This window comes from Symphalangus syndactylus, chromosome 22 (assembly GCF_028878055.3).
Source record: "Symphalangus syndactylus isolate Jambi chromosome 22, NHGRI_mSymSyn1-v2.1_pri, whole genome shotgun sequence".
NCBI classification, from domain to species: Eukaryota; Metazoa; Chordata; class Mammalia; order Primates; family Hylobatidae; genus Symphalangus; species Symphalangus syndactylus.
Window position 1 is genome coordinate 24,971,788 of NC_072444.2, and position 21,465 is coordinate 24,993,252.

The 21,465-nt window shown below is 52.8% G+C and overlaps 2 protein-coding genes across 3 annotated transcripts in view; one reads left to right on the forward strand and one right to left on the reverse strand.

The window, feature by feature from the left end:
• Positions 1-4,854, reverse strand: part of PLOD1 (procollagen-lysine,2-oxoglutarate 5-dioxygenase 1) — a 43,005-nt gene extending 38,151 nt beyond the window's left edge. Inside the window, exon 1 of the mRNA XM_055261421.2 lies at positions 4,656-4,854. Within this exon, the coding sequence (XP_055117396.1) occupies positions 4,656-4,731 (76 nt within the window). The 5' untranslated portion in view covers positions 4,732-4,854. The remainder of the gene's footprint in view (positions 1-4,655) is intronic.
• An 8,675-nt stretch (positions 4,855-13,529) lies between these two features.
• Positions 13,530-20,358, forward strand: KIAA2013 (KIAA2013 ortholog). 2 transcript variants are annotated; one of them, XM_055261773.2, is made up of 3 exons: positions 13,530-14,761; positions 16,486-17,339; positions 19,619-20,358. In XM_055261773.2, the coding sequence occupies exons 1-3, from the start codon at positions 13,729-13,731 to the stop codon at positions 19,634-19,636; spliced, it is 1,905 nt and encodes a 634-aa protein (XP_055117748.1). In that variant the 5' UTR covers positions 13,530-13,728; the 3' UTR covers positions 19,637-20,358. The 2 variants fall into 2 exon arrangements, with proteins under 2 accessions (XP_055117748.1, XP_055117749.1); XM_055261774.2 differs by lacking the exon at positions 19,619-20,358 and having other exon boundaries at positions 13,548-14,761; positions 16,486-18,401.
• Positions 20,359-21,465: the final 1,107 nt, after the last annotated feature.

The following is a 21,465-nucleotide window of genomic DNA, read 5'->3' on the forward strand; positions in this document are numbered from 1 at the left end:
CAAAAAATTAGCTAGGCATGGTGGTGCATGCCTGTGATCCCAGCTACTTGGGAGGCTGAGACAGGAGAATCACTTGAACCCTGGAGGTGGAGGCTGCAGTGAGCTGAGATCGTGCCACTGCACTCCAGCCCGGGTGACAAAGAGAGACTGTCTCAAAAAAAAAAAAAAAAAAAAAAAGGCTGCCCCATCTGGGAAGTGAGGAGTGCCTCTGCCCGGCCACCCATCGTCTGGGAGGTGAGGAGCGCCTCTGCCCGGCCGCCCATCGTCTGGGAAGTGAGGAGCGCCTCTGCCCGGCCACCCATCGTCTGGGAAGTGGGGAGCACCTCTGCCCGACCACCCATCGTCTGGGAAGTGAGGAGCGCCTCTGCCCGGCCACCTGTCGTCTGGGAAGAAGTGAGGAGCCCCTCTGCCCGGCCGCCCCGTGTCTGGGTAGAAGTGAGGAGCTCCTCTGCCTGGCCGCTCCGTCTGGGAGGTCTACCACAGAGGCCAGAAGCAATGTGGGGGCTGGACGTGGTGGCTCACGCCTGTGGTCCCGGCACTCTGGGGGGCGAGGCGGGTTGATCACTTCGGGCTAGGAGTTCGAGACCAGTCTGGCCAACTTGGCGAAACATGAAGAACACAACAGACAAACCAACCAACCAACTCAATGACAACAAAACAGGTCTACCCTGGAGTCATACTCTAATTTTTTCTATTTTCCTCCCTTTCTGATCCTTTATCCCACTTTCTTTTTCTTCCTCTTCCTTCTCCCTCTTCTTTGTCAAATAGAGGATTGAGTTATTATCACTGATCCATATAAAGTCCCTCTCTCATTTATTTTAACTCCCACCCCCATTTCTATTCCCCGACTTCCCATGTGCAACCTTCCTAATATGTTTGATACGCATCTTTTTGTTTGTATGTATTTTTAGAAAATGTTTATTGTTTTTGTATGCAAAAAAAATTAATTAAAAAAAAAAAAAAAAGAAAATGAAAAATTTAAAAAAAAAAAAAAAAGGAAAACAGGGAGGGATCCAAATGGAGAAGGGAAGCAAAGGGCCCAACTCAGACTGGCCTGACATTAGCCCCAGGCCTGGGGATCCGCTCTCTTGTGCATCAGTGAGCACAGATGTGCTTTCTACCTACCAGGTGCTCTACCTGGGTTACCTCAGTAGCACACTGATCCTGTCCTCCGCCCATAGCAGCACCCTCTGTGAAGGCTTCCTTGGATCTGCTCTGCCCTCCTCCTGTCACTTGCTGGGGATCAGGGTGCCTAACGCCCTGTCATCAGTCTGGTCCCTCTTCAATTCAACTCCCCGGGCTTCATCGTGGGCAGCTGCAGTTTCTCTCCTGGGATGGTCTGGGATGCAGGCAGCCCATGTCAGCAGAAGCAGGGGGATCAAAGGCCCAGAAAATAAGGCCACAACAGGGCTCCTGGCTAGTGAGGGGACCAAGGCCGAGAGCCCTTTGCACTGCCCGGTGGTCAGCGTTTCCGTCACTGGACTTTCTGAGCTGTCTTACTGCCCTGCTGTAAGCTGGCAGCCCTGGGACCAGAAGAGAAAATGCCCTTTGCCGAGGGCCTTTCATGGGCCACGCATTGAGCTGAACTCTCCCCAACTTCATCCCCTGGAATTCTTTTTTTTTTTTTTTTTTTTTTTGAGACGGAGTCTCGCTCTGTCGCCCAGGCTGGAGTGCAGTGGCGCAATCTTGGCTCACTGCAAGCTCCGCCTCCCGGGTTCACGCCGTTCTCCTGCCTCAGCCTCTCCGAGTAGCTGGGACTACAGGCACCCGCCACCACGCCCGGCTAATTTTCTGTATTTTTAGTAGAGACGGGGTTTCACCGTGGTCTCGATCTCCTGACCTCGTGATCCGCCCGCCTCGGCCTCCCAAAGTGCTGGGATTACAAGCGTGAGCCACCGCGCCCGGCCCCATCCCTTGGAATTCTTGTTAGAGCTCCAGGCGTGAGGTAACATCACCGGGTCTTGCAGGCTAGAACACCAAGCCTCACAGAGAGCAACACTGCTGGCTTTACCACTGGGAGACGTGGGGCCTTGGGCACAACCTGGTCCAAGGGAGGTACTCAAGAAATGGCGGTTCCTGGCCGGGAGCTCACGCCTGTAATCCCAGTACTTTGGGAGGCCGAGGTAGGCGGATCACCTGAGATCAAGAGTTTGAAACCAGCCTGACCAACATGGTGAAACCCCGTCTCTACTAAAAATACAAAAATTAGCTGAGCGTTGTGGCATCTGCCTGTAATCCCAGCCACTAGGGAGATTGAGGCAGGAGAATCACTTGAACCTGGGAGGCAGAGGTTGCAGTGAGCTGAGATCGCACCATTGGACTCCAGCCTAGGCAACAGGAGTGAAACTCTGTCTTAAAAAAAAAAAAAAAAAAAGGGCCGGGTGCGGTGACTCAAGCCTGTAATCCCAGCACTTTGGGAGGCCGAGGGGGGCGGATCACAAGGTCAGGAGCTCAAGACCATCCTGGCTAACATGGTGAAACCCCATCTCTACTAAAACTACAAAAAAAATTAGCCGGGTGTGATGGCGGGTGCCTGTAGTCCCAGCTACGCAGGAGGCTGAGGCAGGAGAATGGCGTGAACCCGGGAGGCGGAGCTTGCAGTGAGCCGAGATTGTGCCACCGCACTCCAGCCTGGGCGACAGAACGAGACTCCGTCTCAAAAAAAAAAAAAAAAAAAGAAAAGAAAAGAAAATAAATGGTGGTTCCTGGCTGGGTGCAGTGGCTCCCGCCTGTAATCCCAGCACTTTGGGAGGCCAAGGCAGGAGGATCACTTGAGGTCAGGAGTTTGAAACCAGCCTGGCCAACATGGTAAAACCTCATCTCTTCTAAAGATACAAAAATTAGCTGGGTGTGGTGGTGCAGGCCTGTAATCCCAGCTACTTGGGAGGCTGATGCACAAGAATCGCTTGAACCCAGGAGGCAGAGGTTGCAGTGAGCCGAGGTCACACTGCTGCACTCCAGCCTGGGGGACACAGTGAAACTCTGTCTAAAAATAAAAAAATAAAAAAATGGTGTTTCCCATCCCTGACCCAAAGAACTCGGGATCCTTCTGGTGGTACAGTTTCAGGTTTTCCAGGAGGGTAGGCTGAAGGAGGAGAATGCCATGGAAAGTACTGCCAGTTCTGCTTGGCTTTGCTTGGACTGTCCGCAGTCTATGCCCTTCTCGGGACAGCCCTGGAGATGGCCCATGCCAGGGAGGGCTGGAGAGGAGGGAAGCACCCACTCAGGACAGTGGGGCACACACTGCAATCCAATCTGCCTTGAGGAAGTAGAAGGAGCGCTAGACTGGAGCCCAGCTGACCTCGGACCAACCACCTCCATCTGGACCACCCTAGACAGTCACTTCACCTGTCTGGGCCTCAGTTTCCTCAGGTATAAACTGCAGAGAGGGCCAGGTATGGTGGCTCATGCCTGTAATCCCAACACTTTGGGAGACCACGGTGGGCTGATCACCTGAGGTCAAGAGTTCAAGACCAGCCTGGCCAACATAATGAAACCCCATCTCTACCAAAAATACAAAAATTAGCTGGGCATGGTGGCACATGTCTGTGATCCCAGTTACCTGGGAGGCTGAGGTACAGGAACCGCTTGAACCAGCTGGGCGCAATAGCTTACGCCTGTAATCCAAACATTTTGGGAGGCTGAGGCAGGCGGATCACGAGGTCAGAAGTTCAAGACCAGCCTGGCCAGCATGGTGAAACCCCGTATCTACTAAAAATACAAAAATTAGCTAGGCATGGTGGCGCGTGCCTGTAATCCCAGCTACTTGGGAGGCTGAGGCAGGAGAAACACTTGAACCTGGGAGGCGGAGGTTGCAATGAGCTGAGATTGTGCCACCGCACTCCAGCCTGGGCGACAGAGCGAGACTCCATCTCAAAAACAAAAAAAAGAATTGCTTTTACCTGGGAGGCAGAGGTTGCAGTAAGCCGAGATCGCGCACTGCATTCCAGCCTGGGCGACAGAGCAAGACTCCGTCTCAAAAATAAATAAATAAATAAATACATTAAATAAAATAAAAAAATAAACTGCAGAGAGGAAGACCACCCTGGCAGGGGCTGAGCAGACCACAGGGGACATGGGTGAAAGCACAAACTGCTCCGCAAAGTGAGCCACACCTTCTACCCCCATCCCTCCCCTGTCCCCCTCAACACCCCTCACTCCCGTGGTCATGAGGCCTCCTGGCTCTGGAACCAGACACCTGGGTGGGTGGGGTAAATCCTGGTTCCAAGGCCCACAAGTTGTATGATCTTGGGCAAGTGAATGAACTCTGGAGCCTCAGTTTGCCCAGCTGGAAAACGGGGATAATAGAAGGAAACACTTACCAGGGTAGCAATCATGCCTAACTGATGCCTGGCCCATAGTAAGCACTCTGCAGAATAGCCATTGTCGGTTATTATTATGAGAACTATTATTATTTTGAGCCTTTCTGTGCTGAATGGGACTCAGCTGTCACCCTTTCCTTCCCGAAGCAGGAACCGCAGCCCCAAGAGGGGAAGTGATTTGTTCAAGTCACCAGCCAGTAAGTGGACAAGAAGCCGGAACCCAGACTCCCTCTCCAGCCCAGGCCTCCCATTCAGGTCGTTCCCAGGGAGGCAGCCCCGGACCAGCCCTCCCGCCCGGATCCGCGCTCCCGCCCCCGGCCTTCGCTCCCTCACCCTCTGGCTTGGCGTCGCCCTTCGCTTCGGCCAGCAGCAGCCAGCCCAGCGGGGCCAGGAGCAGCAGGGGCCGCATAGCCGAGGTATGGGGACGATCGGCCGACCCGGCGGCGCTCGCAGGGATGGAAACTTCGCGACGGGGCCGCAGGTCCCGCTGCCACGCACTGGGCCCGCCCCGGGGGCGGCACCGCCCCGCCCCTCCACGCCCCCGCCGCCGCCAGCCTAGGAGGGAAGGGTTTTTCTGCAGATATGCCCAAGGCCGGGCCTCTCCTTGTCGGGGCAGCTCCCTCCGCCTCTCTGTGCAGCTCCCGGGGCTTCCGCCAGGCCCTGCCGCCTCCCTCCCTTCTCTGGGGGGTTCACTCCGACCAGGAAGAGGGCGGTGAGAGGAGAGCGAGGCCACGATTTCTAGACCCCAGGTTCTGAGCCAAGGCTCCATGGCATCGATAGCCGCGAGACCCTGTTTGCTCGCCTGAAAAGTGGGGCTTATGATAGCGTCCGTTCATTGGGTCTTGCACGGGTTAATGGCGTTACCTGTAGCGCACTTAGAGCAGCCCCAGGTCAAGCCCCAAGGAAGTCAGTTTTCATGATTTCATTAGTCCTTCCCAAAACCCAAGGGGTGAGGGTGGGCAGGGATGCGTTCAGAGACACGGACACCCCTACGTGGCCCACCCAGGCACTGGAAATGCAGGAAGCCCTTCTCCACTCTCCCTAAAAGGCAATCACTTGATCTACCTTTGTGTCCCTGGGAGGCAAACCTCTGAGCCAAGGAAAGTCTTGCTTCTGAGGTTTTTTTTTTTTTTTGGTCCATTTTTTTGAGACAAGGTTGTGTTCAGTTGCCCAGGCTGGAGTGAAGTGGCATGATCACCGCTCACTGCAGCCTCGACCTCCCAGGCTCAAGCGATCCTCCCATCTCAGCCTCCTGAGTAGGTGGGATCACAGGCCTGAGCCACCATCCCTGGCTAATTTTTAATTTTTTTTTTTTTTTTTTTTTTTTGAGACGGAGTTTCACTCTTATTGCCCAGGCTGGAGTGCAATGGTGAGATCTGGGCTCACGGCAACCTCCGCCTCCGGGGTTCAAGCGATTGTCCTGCCACAGCCTCCTGAGTAGCTGGGATTATAGGCATGTGCCACCATGCCCAGCTAATTTTGTATTTTTAGTAGAGGTGGGGTTTCTCCATGTTGGTCAGGCTGGTCTTGAACTCCCGACCTCAGATGATCCACCCACCTTGGCCTCTCAAAGTGCTGGGATTACAGGCATGAGCCATTGCACTTGGCCAATTTTTCTCCTTTTTGTAGAGACAAGAGTCTTCCTATTTTGCCCAGGCTGGTCTCGAACTCCTGGACTCAAGGGATCTTCCTGCCTCCCAAAGTGCTGGGATTACAGGCTGAGCCACCACACCCTACAGAGATTAATTGTTAAATGAATAAACGAATCGATGAAAGTTTTTAGGGCCTCTTCACAGATACCCAAAGCCCAACAAACAACTCAACCGTCTCTAGAGTAAGGGCTCCTGGACCAGATGTCAGACAAGGGCAGCCACCTCTGAACAAAAATCCTTCCTTCCTTGGAAGAAACCTCAGACAGAGGCCGGGCGCGGTGGCTCACGCCTGTAATCCCAGCACTTTGGGAGGCCAAGGCGAGTGGATCACAAGGTCAGGACTTCAAGACCAGCTTGACCAACATGGTGAAACTCTGTCTCTACTAAAATACAAAAATTATCCAGGCGTGGTGGCGCACGCCTGTAATCCCAACTACTCAGGAGGCTGAGGCAGTAGAATCGCTTGAACCCAGGAGGCTCAGTTTGCAGTGAGCCAAGATTGCACCACTGCACTCCAGCCTAGGTGACAGAGCGAGACTCTGTTTCAAAAAAAAAAAAAAAAAAAAAAAAAACTCAGACAGGGACCCAGGAGCCTTTTCCCAGCTGATTAGCCTCCAGAGGAGTGGGTGGCGGGTGCAACCCGAGGCTGGCAGGGGGTTCCCTGCAGGGGGCAAAGGGGTGGGAGAGAAGGAATGTCATGAATGTCAATGGATGACATAGAGCAGGCTATGCGTCCGTGCTGGGAAAAGATATTAATAAATCAACAGCATTCAGATGGGCTAGGTGCTGTGGTTCATGCCTGTAATCCCAGTACTTTGGGAGGCCAAGACAGTCAGATTGCTTGAGCCCAGGAATTCAACACCAGCCTGGGCAACATGGTGAAACCCTTCTCTACTAAAAAAACAAAAATTAGCCAGGCATGGTGGCATGTGCCTGTAGTCCCAGCTACTCAGGAGACTGACTGGGGAGGATCACTTGAGCCCGGGAGGTGGAGGTTGCAGTGAGCCATGATCACACCGCTGCACTCCAGCCTGGGCAAGAGAGTCAGACCCTGTCTCAAAACAAACAAACAAACCAAAAAATAAAAATAAAAGCAAAACAGCATTCAGATACTGCAGCCAGAGAAATACACTACCTATATGTTGTTAAGTGGAAAAGCAGAATATATAGTATGGTTCCACTCAGTAAAAATATCTTTTTTTTTTTTTTTGAGATGGAGTCTTACTGTGTAGCCCAGGCTGGAGTGCAGTGGTATGATCTCAGCTCACTGCAACCTCCGCCTCCCGGGTTCAAGCAATTCTTTGCCTCAGCTTCCTGAGTAGCTGGGATTACAGGTGCCTGCCACCATGCCTGGCTCATTTTTGTATTTTTAGTAGAGATGGGGTTTCACCATCTTGGCTAGGCTGGTCTTGAACTCCTGACCTCGTGATCCACCCGCCTCGGCCTCCCAAAGTGTTGGGATTATAGGCGTGAGCCATCGCGCCCACCCAAAAATATATTCTTACCAATGTATACATGCATAGAGACAATGCTAGAAGAAAATTATGGCCAAATGTTTACTGTGATTATTTCCAGGTTGTGGGATTATTTCATATTTATATAGACAATTTTTGATGTTTTATATTATTTCCAGGTAGTTATTTTGTTATTTATATCTTTCTTTTTTTTTCCAATAAATATATACTATTTGTAAAATTCAAACAAAATCGGCCAGGCATAGTGGCTCACACCTGTAATACCAGCACTTTGATAGGCGGAGGCAGGCAGATCACCTGAGGTCGGGATTTCAAGACCAACCTGACCAACATGGAGAAACCCTGTCTCTACTAAAAATACAAAATTATCCGGGCATGGTGGTGCATTCCTGTAATCCCAGCTACTTGGGAGGCTGAGGCAGGAGAATTTCCTGAACCTGGAAGGCATAGGTTGCGGCGAGCCGAGATCGCACCATTGCACTCTAGCCTGGGCAACAAAAGCAAAACTCCATCTCGAAAAAAATATATATATATTCAAACAAAATCAATACATACTATTTTTAGAATACAGGTCCAGGCCGGCGCAGGGACTCATGCCTATAATCCCAGCACTTTGGGAGGCCAAGGCAGGAGGACTGTTTGGGCCCAGGAGTTCCAGACCAGCCTGGACACTATAGCAAGACCCCTCCCCCATCTCTATTAAAAAAACAAAGATAGACTCAGTCACTGGGAACCGTGGAAATCATCTCATTGTATGGAGATGTGCTCGTTGTGTAGATAGTACAAGTGATATCCATAGGCACGGGGCAGCAAGCTTAAGGTCACAAGGCAAGTAAAAGGAAGAGGCGTGAGCAGAATCCAGGGCCCCTACCTCCCAGCTGGGACCCAGGGCTGGGAGTTTCAGCATCTGGAGACAGGACTTGCTGCCAGAATCCACCGGATGTTTTGGATTCAGGAGGATGCAGACTCAGACTCCAGACCCCTGGAGGAAGAGGAAATGCCAGGAGGAGCAGAGGGAGGAGAATGAGCATGTGTTGGCTGGTTCAATTTTCTCTTTTTTTTTGAGACAGGGCCTCACTTTGTTGCCAAGGCTGGAGTGCAGTGGTGTGATTACAGCCTACTGCAGCCTCAGCTTCCTGGGCTCAGGTGATTCTCCCACCTTAGCCTCCTGAGTAGCTGGGACTACAGGCATGCACCTTGCCTGGCTAATTTTTTTTTTTTTTTTTTTTTTTTTTTTTTTTTGTAGAGACAGGGTTTCACAATGTCGGCCAGGCTGGTCTCAAACTTCTGAGCTGAAGACATCTGCCTTCCTCAGCCTCCCGAAGTGCTGGGATTACACGTGTGAGCCAACACGCCCGGCCCCTGATTCAGTTTTCAAAACTCTCCCTCATTCCCTGCTCACAACAGCCTTCCTAATTAAGCAGTATTGCCCCATTTGCAAAATGAGAAAACAGACCCAGAGAAGTGAAGCAATCTGCTCGACGCCACACAACTGATGCAGAACTACAGTAAGGGAGGCAGCATTGGAACTCAGCTCTAACTCTCCGTTTGCTGTAGTCCAAGGAGAACCTCAATGGTGATGTACTATGAATAGAAAAAAAAAAAAAAAAAACTTGAGGCCAGGTACCATGACTCACGCCTGTAATCCCAACACTTTGGGAGGCCGAGGTGGGAGGATCCTTTGAGACCAGGAGTTCAAGGCCAGCCTGGGCAACATAGTAAGACCCATCCCCCTGCCCCCACCCACCTCCTATCTCCACAAAAAAAATTAGGAGGGTGTGGTGGCGTGCGCCTGTAATCTCAGCTTCTCAGGAGGCTGAAGTGGGAGGATCGCTTGAGCCCAAGAGGTTGAAGCTGCAGTGAGCCGTGATTGTACCACTGTACTTCTGCCTGAGTTACAGAGTAAGACTCTGTCTCAAAAAAAAGGAGAAGAAAAAACCCTTTGGGCAGTGGGAGTCCCATGGCCCAAAGTCATTTTAAGTCAGGAGGGGAATCAATCTTGGAGGCTGCTGGCCTCTCTGGGAGAAAGGATTCACTCTGGCAAAGCCTGCCCTCTCCTCCTTTGGTATCTGTTTTACTGTTCCCTTCACCAAACTGCTGAAACTTGAACCCTGCCCAAGCTTCATGGAGAAAGGGGGCCTGTCTCTTTAACCAGTGGTGGCTGCCGTCCAGATGTTACTTCTGGTACGTGCTGCACGTGCTGTGGACAGTTAAAGGCACAGGACTCAGCTTTCTTTTTTTTTTTTTTTTTTTTTTTTTTGAGACGGAGTCTCACTCTGTCACCCAGGCTGGAGTGCAGTGGCGCGATCTCGGCTCACTGCAAGCTCCACCTTCCGGGTTCACACCATTCTCCTTCCTCAGCCTCAGCCTCTCCGAGTAGCTGGGACTACAGGCGCCCGCCACCACGCCTGGCTAATTTTTTTATTTTTAGTAGAGATGGGGTTTCACCGTGGTCTCGATCTCCTGACCTTGTGATCCGCCCACCTCGGCCTCCCAAAGTGCTAGGATTACAAGCGTGAGCCACCGCGCCCGGCCAGGACTCAGCTTTCTAGGGAAGGTGTAGAAAGGATATCTGGCCTGGAGGGCAGCTGCCTGGTGCCATGAGGGGCTTTTCTCATATTCATCCTTTTCTTTTATTCATTTCCTTTTTTGGCCCCAGGAAGAGCAAGGGCCTCGGTAGGATGGCCATATTCTGTGCTGCTAGATGGGCGATCACCTCTCATGAGCACTTAAGCCTCCCTAATAATAATAATAGTAAAAATAAATCATAATAAAATGTCCTCTTTCTTTTTTTTTTTTTTTTTGAGACAGTCTCACTCTGTCACCCAGGCTGGAGTGCAGTACCTTAAGGCTAGGCGCGGTGGCCCATGCCTGTAATCCCAGCACTTTGGAAGGCTGAGGCGGGTGGATCATCTGAGGTCAGGAGTTTCAGACCAGCCTGACCAACGTGGAGAAACCCTGTCTCTACTAAAAAATACAAAAAATTAGCCAGGCATGGTGGCACATGCCTGTAATCCCAGCTACTTGGGAGGCTGAGGCAGGAGAATTGCTTGAACCTGGGAGGTGGAGGTTGTGGTGCCAAGATCGTGCCATTTCACTCCAGCCTGGGCAACAAGAGCAAAACTCCGTCTCAAAAAAAAAAAAAAAACCCTAAACTTCGCATCACACAATATCCCCTTGTAATAAACCTGCACATGTACTCCTTGAACCTAAAATAAAAATTGAAAAAAAAATAAAGAAAGAAGGCTGAGTGTGGTGGCTCACACCTGTAATCCCAGCATTCTGGGAGGCCAAGGTGGGAGGATTGCTTGAGTTCAGGAGCTCAAGACCAGCCTGGGCAGCATGGCAAAAACCTGCCTCTCCAAAAAATACCAAAAAAAAAACAAAATTAGCTGGGCATAATGGTGAGGGCCTATAATTCTAGCTACTCAGGAGGCTGAGTTGGGAGGATCACTTAAGCCTGGGAGATGGAGGTTGCAGTGAGCTGTGATTGTGCCACTGCACTCCAGCCTGGGCAACAGAGTGAGACCCTCTCTCTAAATAAATAAATAAATAGGGCTGGGAGTGGTGGCTCACACCTGTAATCCCAGAACTTTGGGAGGCCACGGTGGGCAGATCACCAGTAAAGAGTTCGAGACCAGCCTGGCCAACATGGTGAAACTCCATCTCTACTAAAAATACAAAAATTAGCCAGGCGTGGTGGCAGGTTCCTGTAATCCCAGCTACTCGGGAGGCTGAGGCAGGAGAATTGCTTGAAACCAGAAGGCAGAGTTTGCGGTGAGCCAAGATTGCGCCACTACACTCCAGCCTGGGCAACAAGAGCGAAACTCCCTCTCAATGAATAAATAAATAAATAAATAAATAAATAAATAAATAAATAAGGCAGGCACAGTGGCTTACGCCTGTAATCCCAGCACTTTGGGAGGCTGAGGCAGTTGGATCATCTGAGGTCAGGAGTTTGAGACCATGCTGGCCAATGTTGTGAAACCCGGTCTCTACTAAAAACACAAAAATTAGCCAGGCGTGTTGGCTGTAATCCTAGCTACTTGGGAGGCTGAGGCATGACAATTGCTTGAGCCTAGGAGGCAGAGGTTGCAGTGAGCTGAGCTCGCACCACTGCACTTTAGCCTGGGGGACAAAGTGTGACTCTGTCTCAAAAAAATAAAAAATAAAAATAAATAAAAATAAATAAAATAAAAATGGTAAGCAGACTGTAGGACCACCTGGACAGTTCCTTCTAAAGGGCACTGGCCTCAGCAAACATTTCTGTGTCTGCTCACAGCCCACGAGAGGCCACCTCAAATGACCGTTTAATTTCCAACAACTGGGAAGCACTGTCTGGCTTTGGAATGTACTGAAACCAAAGTGGAAACAATCACCCATTGTCTGCCTCTGTGCTTATATTGGATTTTTTTCCCAAGATACAAAGCAAAATTTCTCTTTTGCATTGATGATTCACAATGTAAAGTCATTTTCAAAGTATGAGACGTTAGTGTCTTATCTTATTTAATAAGTTAAAACTTAGGACTGACATCAAGAAGACGATTTGGTGTGGTGGAGACACTGATGGCGCTTGGCTGGATTTGTGTCCACGTGTGGTGTACATGCAGCTAAACAGGTCTGTTAACAAAATATTTTTTGGGAAGTCTAGTTTCTGGTGGTTAGGTTTTTTTTTTTTTTTAGACAGAGACTCGCTCTGTTGCCCAGGCTGGAGTGCAGTGGTGCGATCTCGGCTCACTGCAACCTCTGCCTCCCTGGTTCAAGTGATTCTTGTGCCTCAGTCTCTCAAGTAGCTGGGATTACAGGCGCCCGCCACCACGCCCAGCTAATTTTTGCATTTTCATATTTTTATTTTATTTTTTTTTTTTTGAGACAGTCTCCCTCTGTCACCCAGGCTGGAGTGCAGTGGTGCGATCTCGGCTCACTGCAAGCTCTGCCTCCCGGGTTCACGCCATTCTCCTGCCTCAGCCTCCCGAGTAGCTGGGACTACAGGCGCCTGCCACTACGCCTGGCTAATTTTTTGTATTTTTAGTAGAGACAGGGTTTCACCGTGTTAGCCAGGATGGTCTCGATCTCCTGACGTCGTGATCTGGTGGCCTTGGCCTCCCAAAATGCTGGGATTACAGGCGCGAGCCACCGCGCCCAGCCTAATTTTTGTATTTTTAGTAGAGACAGGTTTTCACCATGTTGGTCGGGCTGGTTTCGAACTCCTGACCTCAAGTGATCTGCCCATCTCGGCCTCCTAAAGTGCTGGAATTACAGAAGTGAGCCACCACTCCTGGCCTCTGGTGGTTCCCCTTCCCCTCCTCCTCCCTTTTCCTTTCTTCTTCTTTCTTCCTCTTCTGTCTTCTGTCTCTCTTTTTTTTCTTCCTCCACCTTTTCGTATTGTTCCAAGTGCTTTTGCAGTGAGGATAGTCTTTTCTTTTTCTTTTTTTTTTTTGAGGCGGAGTCTCACTCTGTCGCCCAGGCTGGAGTGCAGTGGCGTGATCTCGGCTCACTGCAAGCCTACAACCTCCGCCTCACGGGTTCAAGCAGTTCTCCTACCTCAGCCTACTGAGGAGCAGGGATTACAGGCATGCGCCACCACGCCCAGCTAGTTTTTGTATTTCTAGTAGAGATGGGGTTTCACCATGTTGATCAGGCTGGTCTCAAACTCCTGACCTCGTGATCCGCCCGCCTTGGCCTCCCAAAATGCTGGGATTACAGGCGTGAGCCACCGCGCCCGGCGAGAGGATGGCCATTTTTACAGAAACAAAATTGTTGTGTGTGTGTGTGTATGTTTTCAAATCTTGGGGCTGTTGAATCCATCAGTAGCAAAGGGGCCCAACACGTGTTCGGTTTGGCTGGCTCGGTGTTTTTTTCACGAGTGAATTGGATGCTTCCAGTCCTCCCCAGACCCCTGCACTTAACTCCACTCGACTTCACTCTTCCGGCTTGGGAACGGGTGGTCCCGCCCCCGGCAGCTTCTGTCCCGCCCTCGCCGTGGCTCCGCCCCCTTTTCTGCGGCCCGCCTCTTTCTCCTCCCTCTGCCCTCCCGCTTTCCATCTGTCGTAAAAGACACAGCGACGCTTGATGGCCGGCGTCGTTTGACGGCTGGAGGCCACCGAGAAGAAGGAGGAAGCAGCGGTGGCGGCTGCTGCGGCGGTTGCTGCGGGGGCCGGGGTGGGCGCCGCGGTCCGGGCCGGGCAGTGAGGCGCGGGCGGCCGGGCCGGTGGGCTGGGCGGCGGGCCCGGCGGCCGCCCTCTCGCCCTCGCGCCCTTGCCCGCGCCTGGCGGCCCGATGTGGCTGCAGCAGCGGCTCAAGGGGCTGCCGGGACTGCTGTCGAGCAGCTGGGCCCGCCGCCTCCTCTGCCTGCTTGGCCTCCTGCTGCTGCTTCTGTGGTTTGGGGGGTCCGGCGCGCGGCGGGCGGCGGGCGGCCTGCACCTGCTGCCCTGGTCCCGCGGTGAGCCGGGCGCCGCCGAGCCGTCTGCCTGCCTGGAAGCGGCCACCCGCGCCTGGCACGGCCTGCGGGAGCGCGGCGAGGCAGTACCGCTGGGCCCTGGAGTGCCGGCCCTGGTGGCCAACGGCTTCCTGGCCCTGGACGTGGCCGCCAACCGGCTGTGGGTGACCCCCGGGGAGCGGGAGCCCGCCGTGGCGCCGGACTTTGTGCCCTTCGTGCAGCTGCGCCCGCTGAGCGCGCTGGCTGAAGCTGGAGAGGCAGTGCTGCTGCTGCGGGAGGGGCTGCTGCGCCGCGTGCGTTGCCTGCAGCTGGGGTCCCCAGGTCCTGGCCCCGTGGCCGCCGGCCCCGGGCCCGCCTCCGTCTCTGGCCTTGCCACGGGGTCCGGCCGCGACTGCGTGCTGCTGCAAGAGGACTTTCTGGCGCACAGGGGCCGACCCCACGTCTACCTGCAGCGCATCCAGCTCAACAACCCGACGGAGCGCGTGGCCGCGCTGCAGACTGTGGGGCCCACTGCCGGCCCAGCCCCCAAGGCCTTCACCAGTACCCTGGAGAAGGTCGGAGACCATCAGTTCCTCCTCTACTCAGGCCGGTCCCCGCCTACGCCCACTGGGTTGGTGCACCTGGTGGTGGTGGCCGCCAAGAAGCTGGTGAACCGCCTCCAAGTGGCTCCCAAGACGCAGCTGGATGAGACGGTGCTGTGGGTGGTGCACGTCTCTGGCCCCATTAACCCCCAGGTGCTCAAAAGCAAAGCAGCCAAGGAGCTCAAGGCGCTGCAGGACTTGGCACGGAAGGAAATGCTGGAGCTCTTGGAGATGCCAGCGGCTGAGCTGCTTCAAGACCACCAGCTCCTCTGGGCTCAGCTCTTCAGCCCAGGTGAGTCCTGGCCAGCACTTGGTCCACCCTAGATATGTCCCTCCAAAGTCTGCAGAGGTGACACTGAAGGTGATGGTGGGGTGGTTAAAACTTGGGCTTGGCGTTTCACCAGGGGTTGAATCTGCTCAACTGCTTAGTGTCTGTGTGACCTTTGGATTCGTCGCCTAATCTCTCTGGGCCTGTATTTAATAACAATAACGCCTACCTCAGAAGGTTTTTATGAGACTGTAGTGGAAAATTGAGTGTAAAGGTCAATTCTTTCTGTTATTTCTGTTATTCGTTTTGGTAAATGGGGCCTGATTTGAGCAGAGTGAAGTGTTTTAGAGTCAGTTTGCAGAGGTGAAACCAGCAGGTGGATCCTCTGATTCTTTGCTCAGCACCGCAGTCGGCCTGGTGACAGACGTTGGCCTCTTGACATAACCGCTGCTAGGCTGAGGTGCGTCCTGGCAGTTGTGGCTGCAACTGGTTCACAGGGAGGTTGGAGAATCCCTTCTTTTAGCAGGTTGAGATGCTCCCACCCAGTGAAAACTCTCCTCTCGTTGACTGTTAAAGAAAAGAAAATCCTGTTCTGGATGAGAGAGGGGTTTTTGTTTCCAGGGTTCCAATTGTCTGAGCCCTTGTGTTTGGTTGCCCAGAGAGTTGAGTTCATTCAGCAAGTATTTATTGAATGCTTCTGCCGGGGCTGTTCTATGCATGGAGGGGTGCAGATGGGAACCAGAGTTCCTGTTCTCATGGTGCTTGCTTAAATTCTGGTTGGGAGGAAGACAGACATTAGAAAAGTGAAAATTAAAATTAAAATAAGGCAGCTTTTTAGGCGAGAACATGCTGGCTGGGCGCAGTGGCTCACGCCTGTAATCCCAGCACTTTGGGAGGCTGAGGCAGGGGGATCACCTGAGGTCAGGAGTTCAAGACCAACCTGGCCAACGTGGTGAAACCTTGTCTCTACTAAAAATACAAAACTTAGCCTGACCTCGTGATCCGTCCGCCTCGGCCTCCCAAAGTGCTGGGATTACAGGCATAAGCCACTGCGCCCGGCGAGAGGATAGTCATCTTTACAGGAACAAAGTTGTTGAGTGTGTGTATGTTTTTAAATCTTAGAGCTGTTGAATCCGTCAGTAGCAAAGGGGCCCAACACGTGTTTATTCAGCAAGTATCTATTGAATGCTTCTGCCAGGGCTGTTTTATGCATGGGTGGTGGCCTGCACCTGTAGTACCAGCTACTTAGAGGCTGAGACAGGAGAATCACTTGAACCTGGGAGGCGGAGGCTGTAGTAAGCCGAGATCATGCCACTGCACTCAAGCCTGGGCGACAGAGTAAGACTCTGTCTCAGTAAATAAATACATACATACATAAAGCTACAGGACTGGAGAGAGAAAGGACAGAGAGGAGAAGTGGCCTGAGACTGACTTCAGCACTGGTGACTGATCTGGTGCAGGAGGTCTGACCATAGGGTTGGTGCCAAGTCCTGGCCAAGTCAGTGTTCCTCTGGGCTCTGGCACCAGGCCCCGTTTTTAACAGGATTCTAGATTTCAGGCCCATAGGCTCAAGTGGGTTGTGTAAACAAGACAGGCTGACTTTCTTCCATACTTTAGGGAGACGGGCACCACTGTCTTTATCATTAAGGCACAACACCTCACTCTTCTGCTGCCCTTGGTCTTTATTTCGTACGCTCTGCCTCCCAGCTGTCCTTCCCCCTTAACGTGCAGCTTTCATGGTGTTGCAGGAGTGGAAATGAAGAAGATCACTGATACCCACACACCGTCTGGCCTGACCGTGAACCTGACACTCTACTACATGCTCTCCTGCTCGCCAGCCCCGCTGCTCAGCCCCTCCCTGAGCCACAGGGAGCGAGACCAGATGGAGTCGACGCTCAACTATGAAGATCACTGCTTCAGCGGCCACGCCACCATGCACGCCGAGAACCTGTGGCCAGGGCGGCTGTCCTCCGTCCAGCAGATCCTGCAGCTCTCTGACCTGTGGAGGCTGACCCTCCAGAAGCGTGGCTGCAAGGGGCTGGTGAAGGTGGGCGCCCCAGGCATCCTGCAGGGCATGGTGCTCAGCTTCGGGGGGCTGCAGTTCACGGAGAACCACCTCCAGTTCCAGGCCGACCCCGACGTGCTGCACAACAGCTATGCATTGCATGGCATCCGCTACAAGAGCGACCATATCAACCTGGCCGTGCTGGCGGATGCCGAGGGCAAGCCCTACCTACACGTGTCCGTGGAGTCCCGCGGCCAGCCTGTCAAGATCTACGCCTGCAAGGCGGGCTGCCTGGACGAGCCAGTGGAGCTGACCTCGGCGCCCACGGGCCACACCTTCTCGGTCATGGTGACACAGCCCATCACGCCACTGCTCTACATCTCCACTGACCTCACACACCTGCAGGACCTGCGGCACACGCTGCACCTCAAGGCCATCCTGGCCCATGATGAGCACATGGCCCAGCAGGACCCCGGGCTGCCCTTCCTCTTCTGGTTCAGCGTGGCCTCCCTCATCACCCTCTTCCACCTCTTCCTCTTCAAGCTCATCTACAACGAGTACTGTGGGCCTGGAGCCAAGCCCCTCTTCAGGAGTAAGGTAGGAAGCCGCCATCTGGTCGAAACCCGAGGCCTCGGCCTTGCTCTCAGCCCTGTGTCTCGGAAGGGGCTAGCCTGGCGAGGGGGGGTGCGGCCTGGGCAGGAATGGGTGTCCTGATGCCCTCAGCCCTTGACACCAGAGAGAGCGCGCAAGTGTTTTGAGAGGAGACGACAAGGAAGGGAAAGCTGTGGAAATCCAGGTGTGAAGTGATGGTCTTCTGGCTTCCCAGGGCAGCCCTCCCCTCCTCCCCCATCATAAATCTCAGCATTTAAAAATAACTGCAAGCCGGGTGTGGTGGCTTGTGCCTGTAGTCCCAGCTACTTGGGAGGCTGAGGTGGGAGAATCCCTTGAGCCCAGGAGTTTGAGGCTGCAGTGAACTATGATTGTGCCATTGTACTCTGCTTGGGCAACAGAGCAAGATCCTGTCTCAGAAAAGCAAAAAACAAAAAAGCAAATAAAAGTAAAAAAAAAAAAATTAGAGGCAGGGCCTGGTGGCTCATGCCTATAATCCCAACACTTTGGGAGGCCAAGGTGGGAGGATCCTTTGAGCCCAGTAGTTTGACATCAGCCTGGGCAGGATAACGAGGACTTGTCTCTACACAAAATTTAAAAATCAGCCAGGTGTGGTGGTGCACACTTGTAGTCCCAGCTACTTAGGAGGCTGAGGTGGGAGGATCACTTGAGCCCAGGAGTTTGAGGCTGCAGTGAGCTGTGATTACACCATTGCACTCCATCCCAGGTGACACAGTGAGACCCTGTCTAAAAATAATAATAATGAGGCTGGGTGCAGTGGCTCATGCCTATAATCCCAGTACTTTGGGAGGCTGAGGCGGGTGGATCACCTGAGGTCAGGAGTTCAAGACCAGCCTGGCCAACATGGTGAAACCCCATCTGTACTAAAAATACAAAAATTACCTGGGCATGGTGGTGCATGCCTGTAATTCCAGCTACTCAGGAGGCTGAGGCAGAATTGCTTGAACCCAGGAGGCGGAGGTTGCAGTGAGCCGAGATCATGCCAGTGCACTCCAGCCTGGGCGACAGAGTGAGACTCTGTCTCAAAAATATATATATAATAATAAAAAAAAAAAAAAACTGCAACAAGCCCCTAGATTGACTTTTGAAGCCTCTATCTGAACTGCTGGCGGGATCCCCAGCTTCCCCCCATGTGCCTTTTCATGGCATGCAGAGGTCAGCCCCTTGCTCCAGGCCTCGGACCAGAGTGGCTATCTCGTTAGCATAGGACACAGGACAGAAGCATTGCCCTCCAGTTTCCTGAGACATGTTTGCCCCTGGAAGCAGTGATTTTGGCCATCATTGCTGCAAGACTGTCATCGGGGCAGCATCTTAGGATCAGCATTGCTGTCGCAGGGTGAGGCTGCCTACTTTGCCCTGCTGCCCGGCCTTCTGTGCTTCCTCAGGAGAAAGACCAGCAGGGATTCTAGGGGGAGGCCTTTGTTAGCAGTTGTAGAAGAAAATGTTTCCCAAAGAGCCGAGCTGTTTCCCTTTCTCTTCTCTCCTCCCTCATCTCCATCTCCTCCCCTCTAATCTTCCTCCGCTCCCCTCCTTTCTCTTCTTTTCTCCTTTATCTTCTCTTTTTAAACTGTAGTGACAGTGGAGAGGTATATTAGGCTCTGCGTCTGTGCTCCCAAGTAGTCAGAGAGCCCAGATCCCACCCTAGAGCAATGGGAAGTGTCCCATCACATCCACAGGGATGCCTGCGGCTTCTAGTTTCTGGCCCAAGACCAGGACTTGGAAAAGGAAGCAGAACTTGACCTGAAAGAGCAGAAGAGTGGGAGACAGGGCTGAGTTCTTCAAGTTCGAAGAAAGATCAAAAGTCAGATCAAAAAGGACCGCACAGAGGCCTTCCTTGTGAGCCGCCTCTGAACTAGCTGCACTAGGACAGGTGCCAAATGTGCATCGTGTGGGCTTTGCCGTCTGTTTGGCAGGTGGCTGCTTTTCCCTGCTGCTTGGTGGCTTCTGTGCCCTCGCTCTTGAGTGCACCTTCGGTTCCCCCCCCAGTTGGGGAAATGAGCCAAACGACCTTCATGGGGTACTGACCAATCTCTCCTGGACTCAGGCTCAAGCTGGGCCATGCCAGAGCGGAGCCAGTGAACACTCAGCTCCAGAAGGGCCCAGGCCACTGAGTCCATGGTAATTCTGCAAGGCTGGGTCAGAGCCAGGGTGTGGTGCCACTAGGGTTGTCTCCGTAGCCTATTTCTGTAGCTGGCCACTGGGGTTGGCGGTGAACAATAATCACACTTGTTTTGTGAATTGAACAGGAAGATCCCAGTGTCTGAGTGAACTAACAGTCCTGCTTTCAGCCACCATTTACACAAGACACCCAGCACTGAAAGTCCCGCTGCCAGGAGCAAGGGATCCTTTGGAAGCACCCGCCCTTTGTGCCTTGTTGGGGGAAACCAGTGACGCCGAAGTGAGTGTGGATACACCAGAGTTTGCATTGGAAGGAACGAGTGTCACGTGGGGAGGGAAGGGGCCAGTGGACCTTTTGTAAGCTTTCCACTCAATAAAACGAACCTGTATGGCAAATACTTGAAATGGAACTCACTCCTTCCGCTTTCCCCCTTTCTTCTGTCCCAGGAAATAGACCGTCTTTTGAAAAGACTCTTGTCTAGGAAAAGTTGTGTCCTCTTCCTAATTTAACGTGTTCTTTCTTAATGAAGTTTTAATTTATTTTTGTTGAGATTTTGCTAGATGGCTTTTGCATCCCCTGTAGATGGTGAGTGTTGGCGGTGATGTCCGTCTCAGTGTTCGGAGGCCCCACGGTCCCGAGGCTGGGCCGGGGCCCCCCAGGGTGGCTGTGCTGCTGCCTGTAGGAGGGTGCAGGTTGCGCTGTCATCCTCGGGTTTGCACGCCCTTTCTTAGGAGCCTGCGGACATCTGTGGTTTTGTACTTTGGGGCTTCAGGGGAGGTGTTTAACTTTCTAGTGATTGATGATTGTCAGGTTTTGAAATACCAAAGCTTTTTTGTTCTGTTTTCAAATAAATATCTTTCAAACTTTCATGACCGGTTTGTGTGTGGTTAAAACCTGGAGACATGCACCACGTCTGCCCTCAGCACTAGATCTGTCAGAAGCAGGACACCCACCCGGCCCCGCTGTCACAACGCTATTCCTTTCCGGTATGTTCTACCTCTCTTCAAAGGAGTCTGCCCAGAAGATGTGTTGGTGGCCACTTTTCTGCTCGCCAGGGGGTTGCTGAGTGGCCCTGCCGAGTGGGTTGCTTCTGGCATTACCCTAGCTCCTTCGCTGCTAAGGTGCCCTCTCCCCCACCTGCCCTAAAGAGCCAGGGTTCTCCTGCCCTGGGTTTTGCTGGCTGTGGGATGTCAGCAAGACAAACCCTGAGTGGTCCTTCTCCAGGTTGTCTGCTGAAGCCACCATCGGATGCTTCCCCTCTGTGGGGAGGAGAAGGGAACTGTCCACTCCAGGAACCAAAAAGGGGCCGAGCCGGGCATGGCAGTCCACCTGCGGGCTGTCCTCAGCGTCTTGGCGTTTAGACGTTCTCTGCGTTCCCAGACAGCATTTTAAGCAGCATGACTCACCGGGAAGCCTGGTCTGCCTGCAAAGGAGCCAAATGTGTGGCCCACAGCCGACGGTTACGAGAGTAAACTCAAGCTCTGCTCTTACTGGCACTGGTAACCCACTTACTTCTGTCCGTGCAGCACCTTCTCCCCTGGTCGTGCAGATCTCTGACATGGTCTTCCAGCTGTGGGCCACGGGCTGGTTCACCTATCACAGCGTGGGAACCTCCTAGGGTACATTTGGTGTCATTTACAGTGTGACATTAAATGGAAAGCTGTTAGACCACAAGAACTGCAGCTCCCATTCCTTCTTGAACTTGGAACTGGGCATGTTGTAGGCTCCCATAAATGTAAAACAAAGCCAGGCACGGTGGCTCACGCCTATAATCCCAGCACTTTGGGAGGCTGAGGTGGGCAGATCACCTGAGGTTGGGAGTTTGAGACCAGCCTGACCAACATGGAGAAACCCCGTCTCCACTAAAAATACAAAATTAGCCTGGCATGGTGGTGCATGCCTGTAATCCCAGCTACTCAGGAGGGTGAGGCAGGAGAATCGCTTGAACCTGGGAGGCGGAGGTTGCAGTGAGCC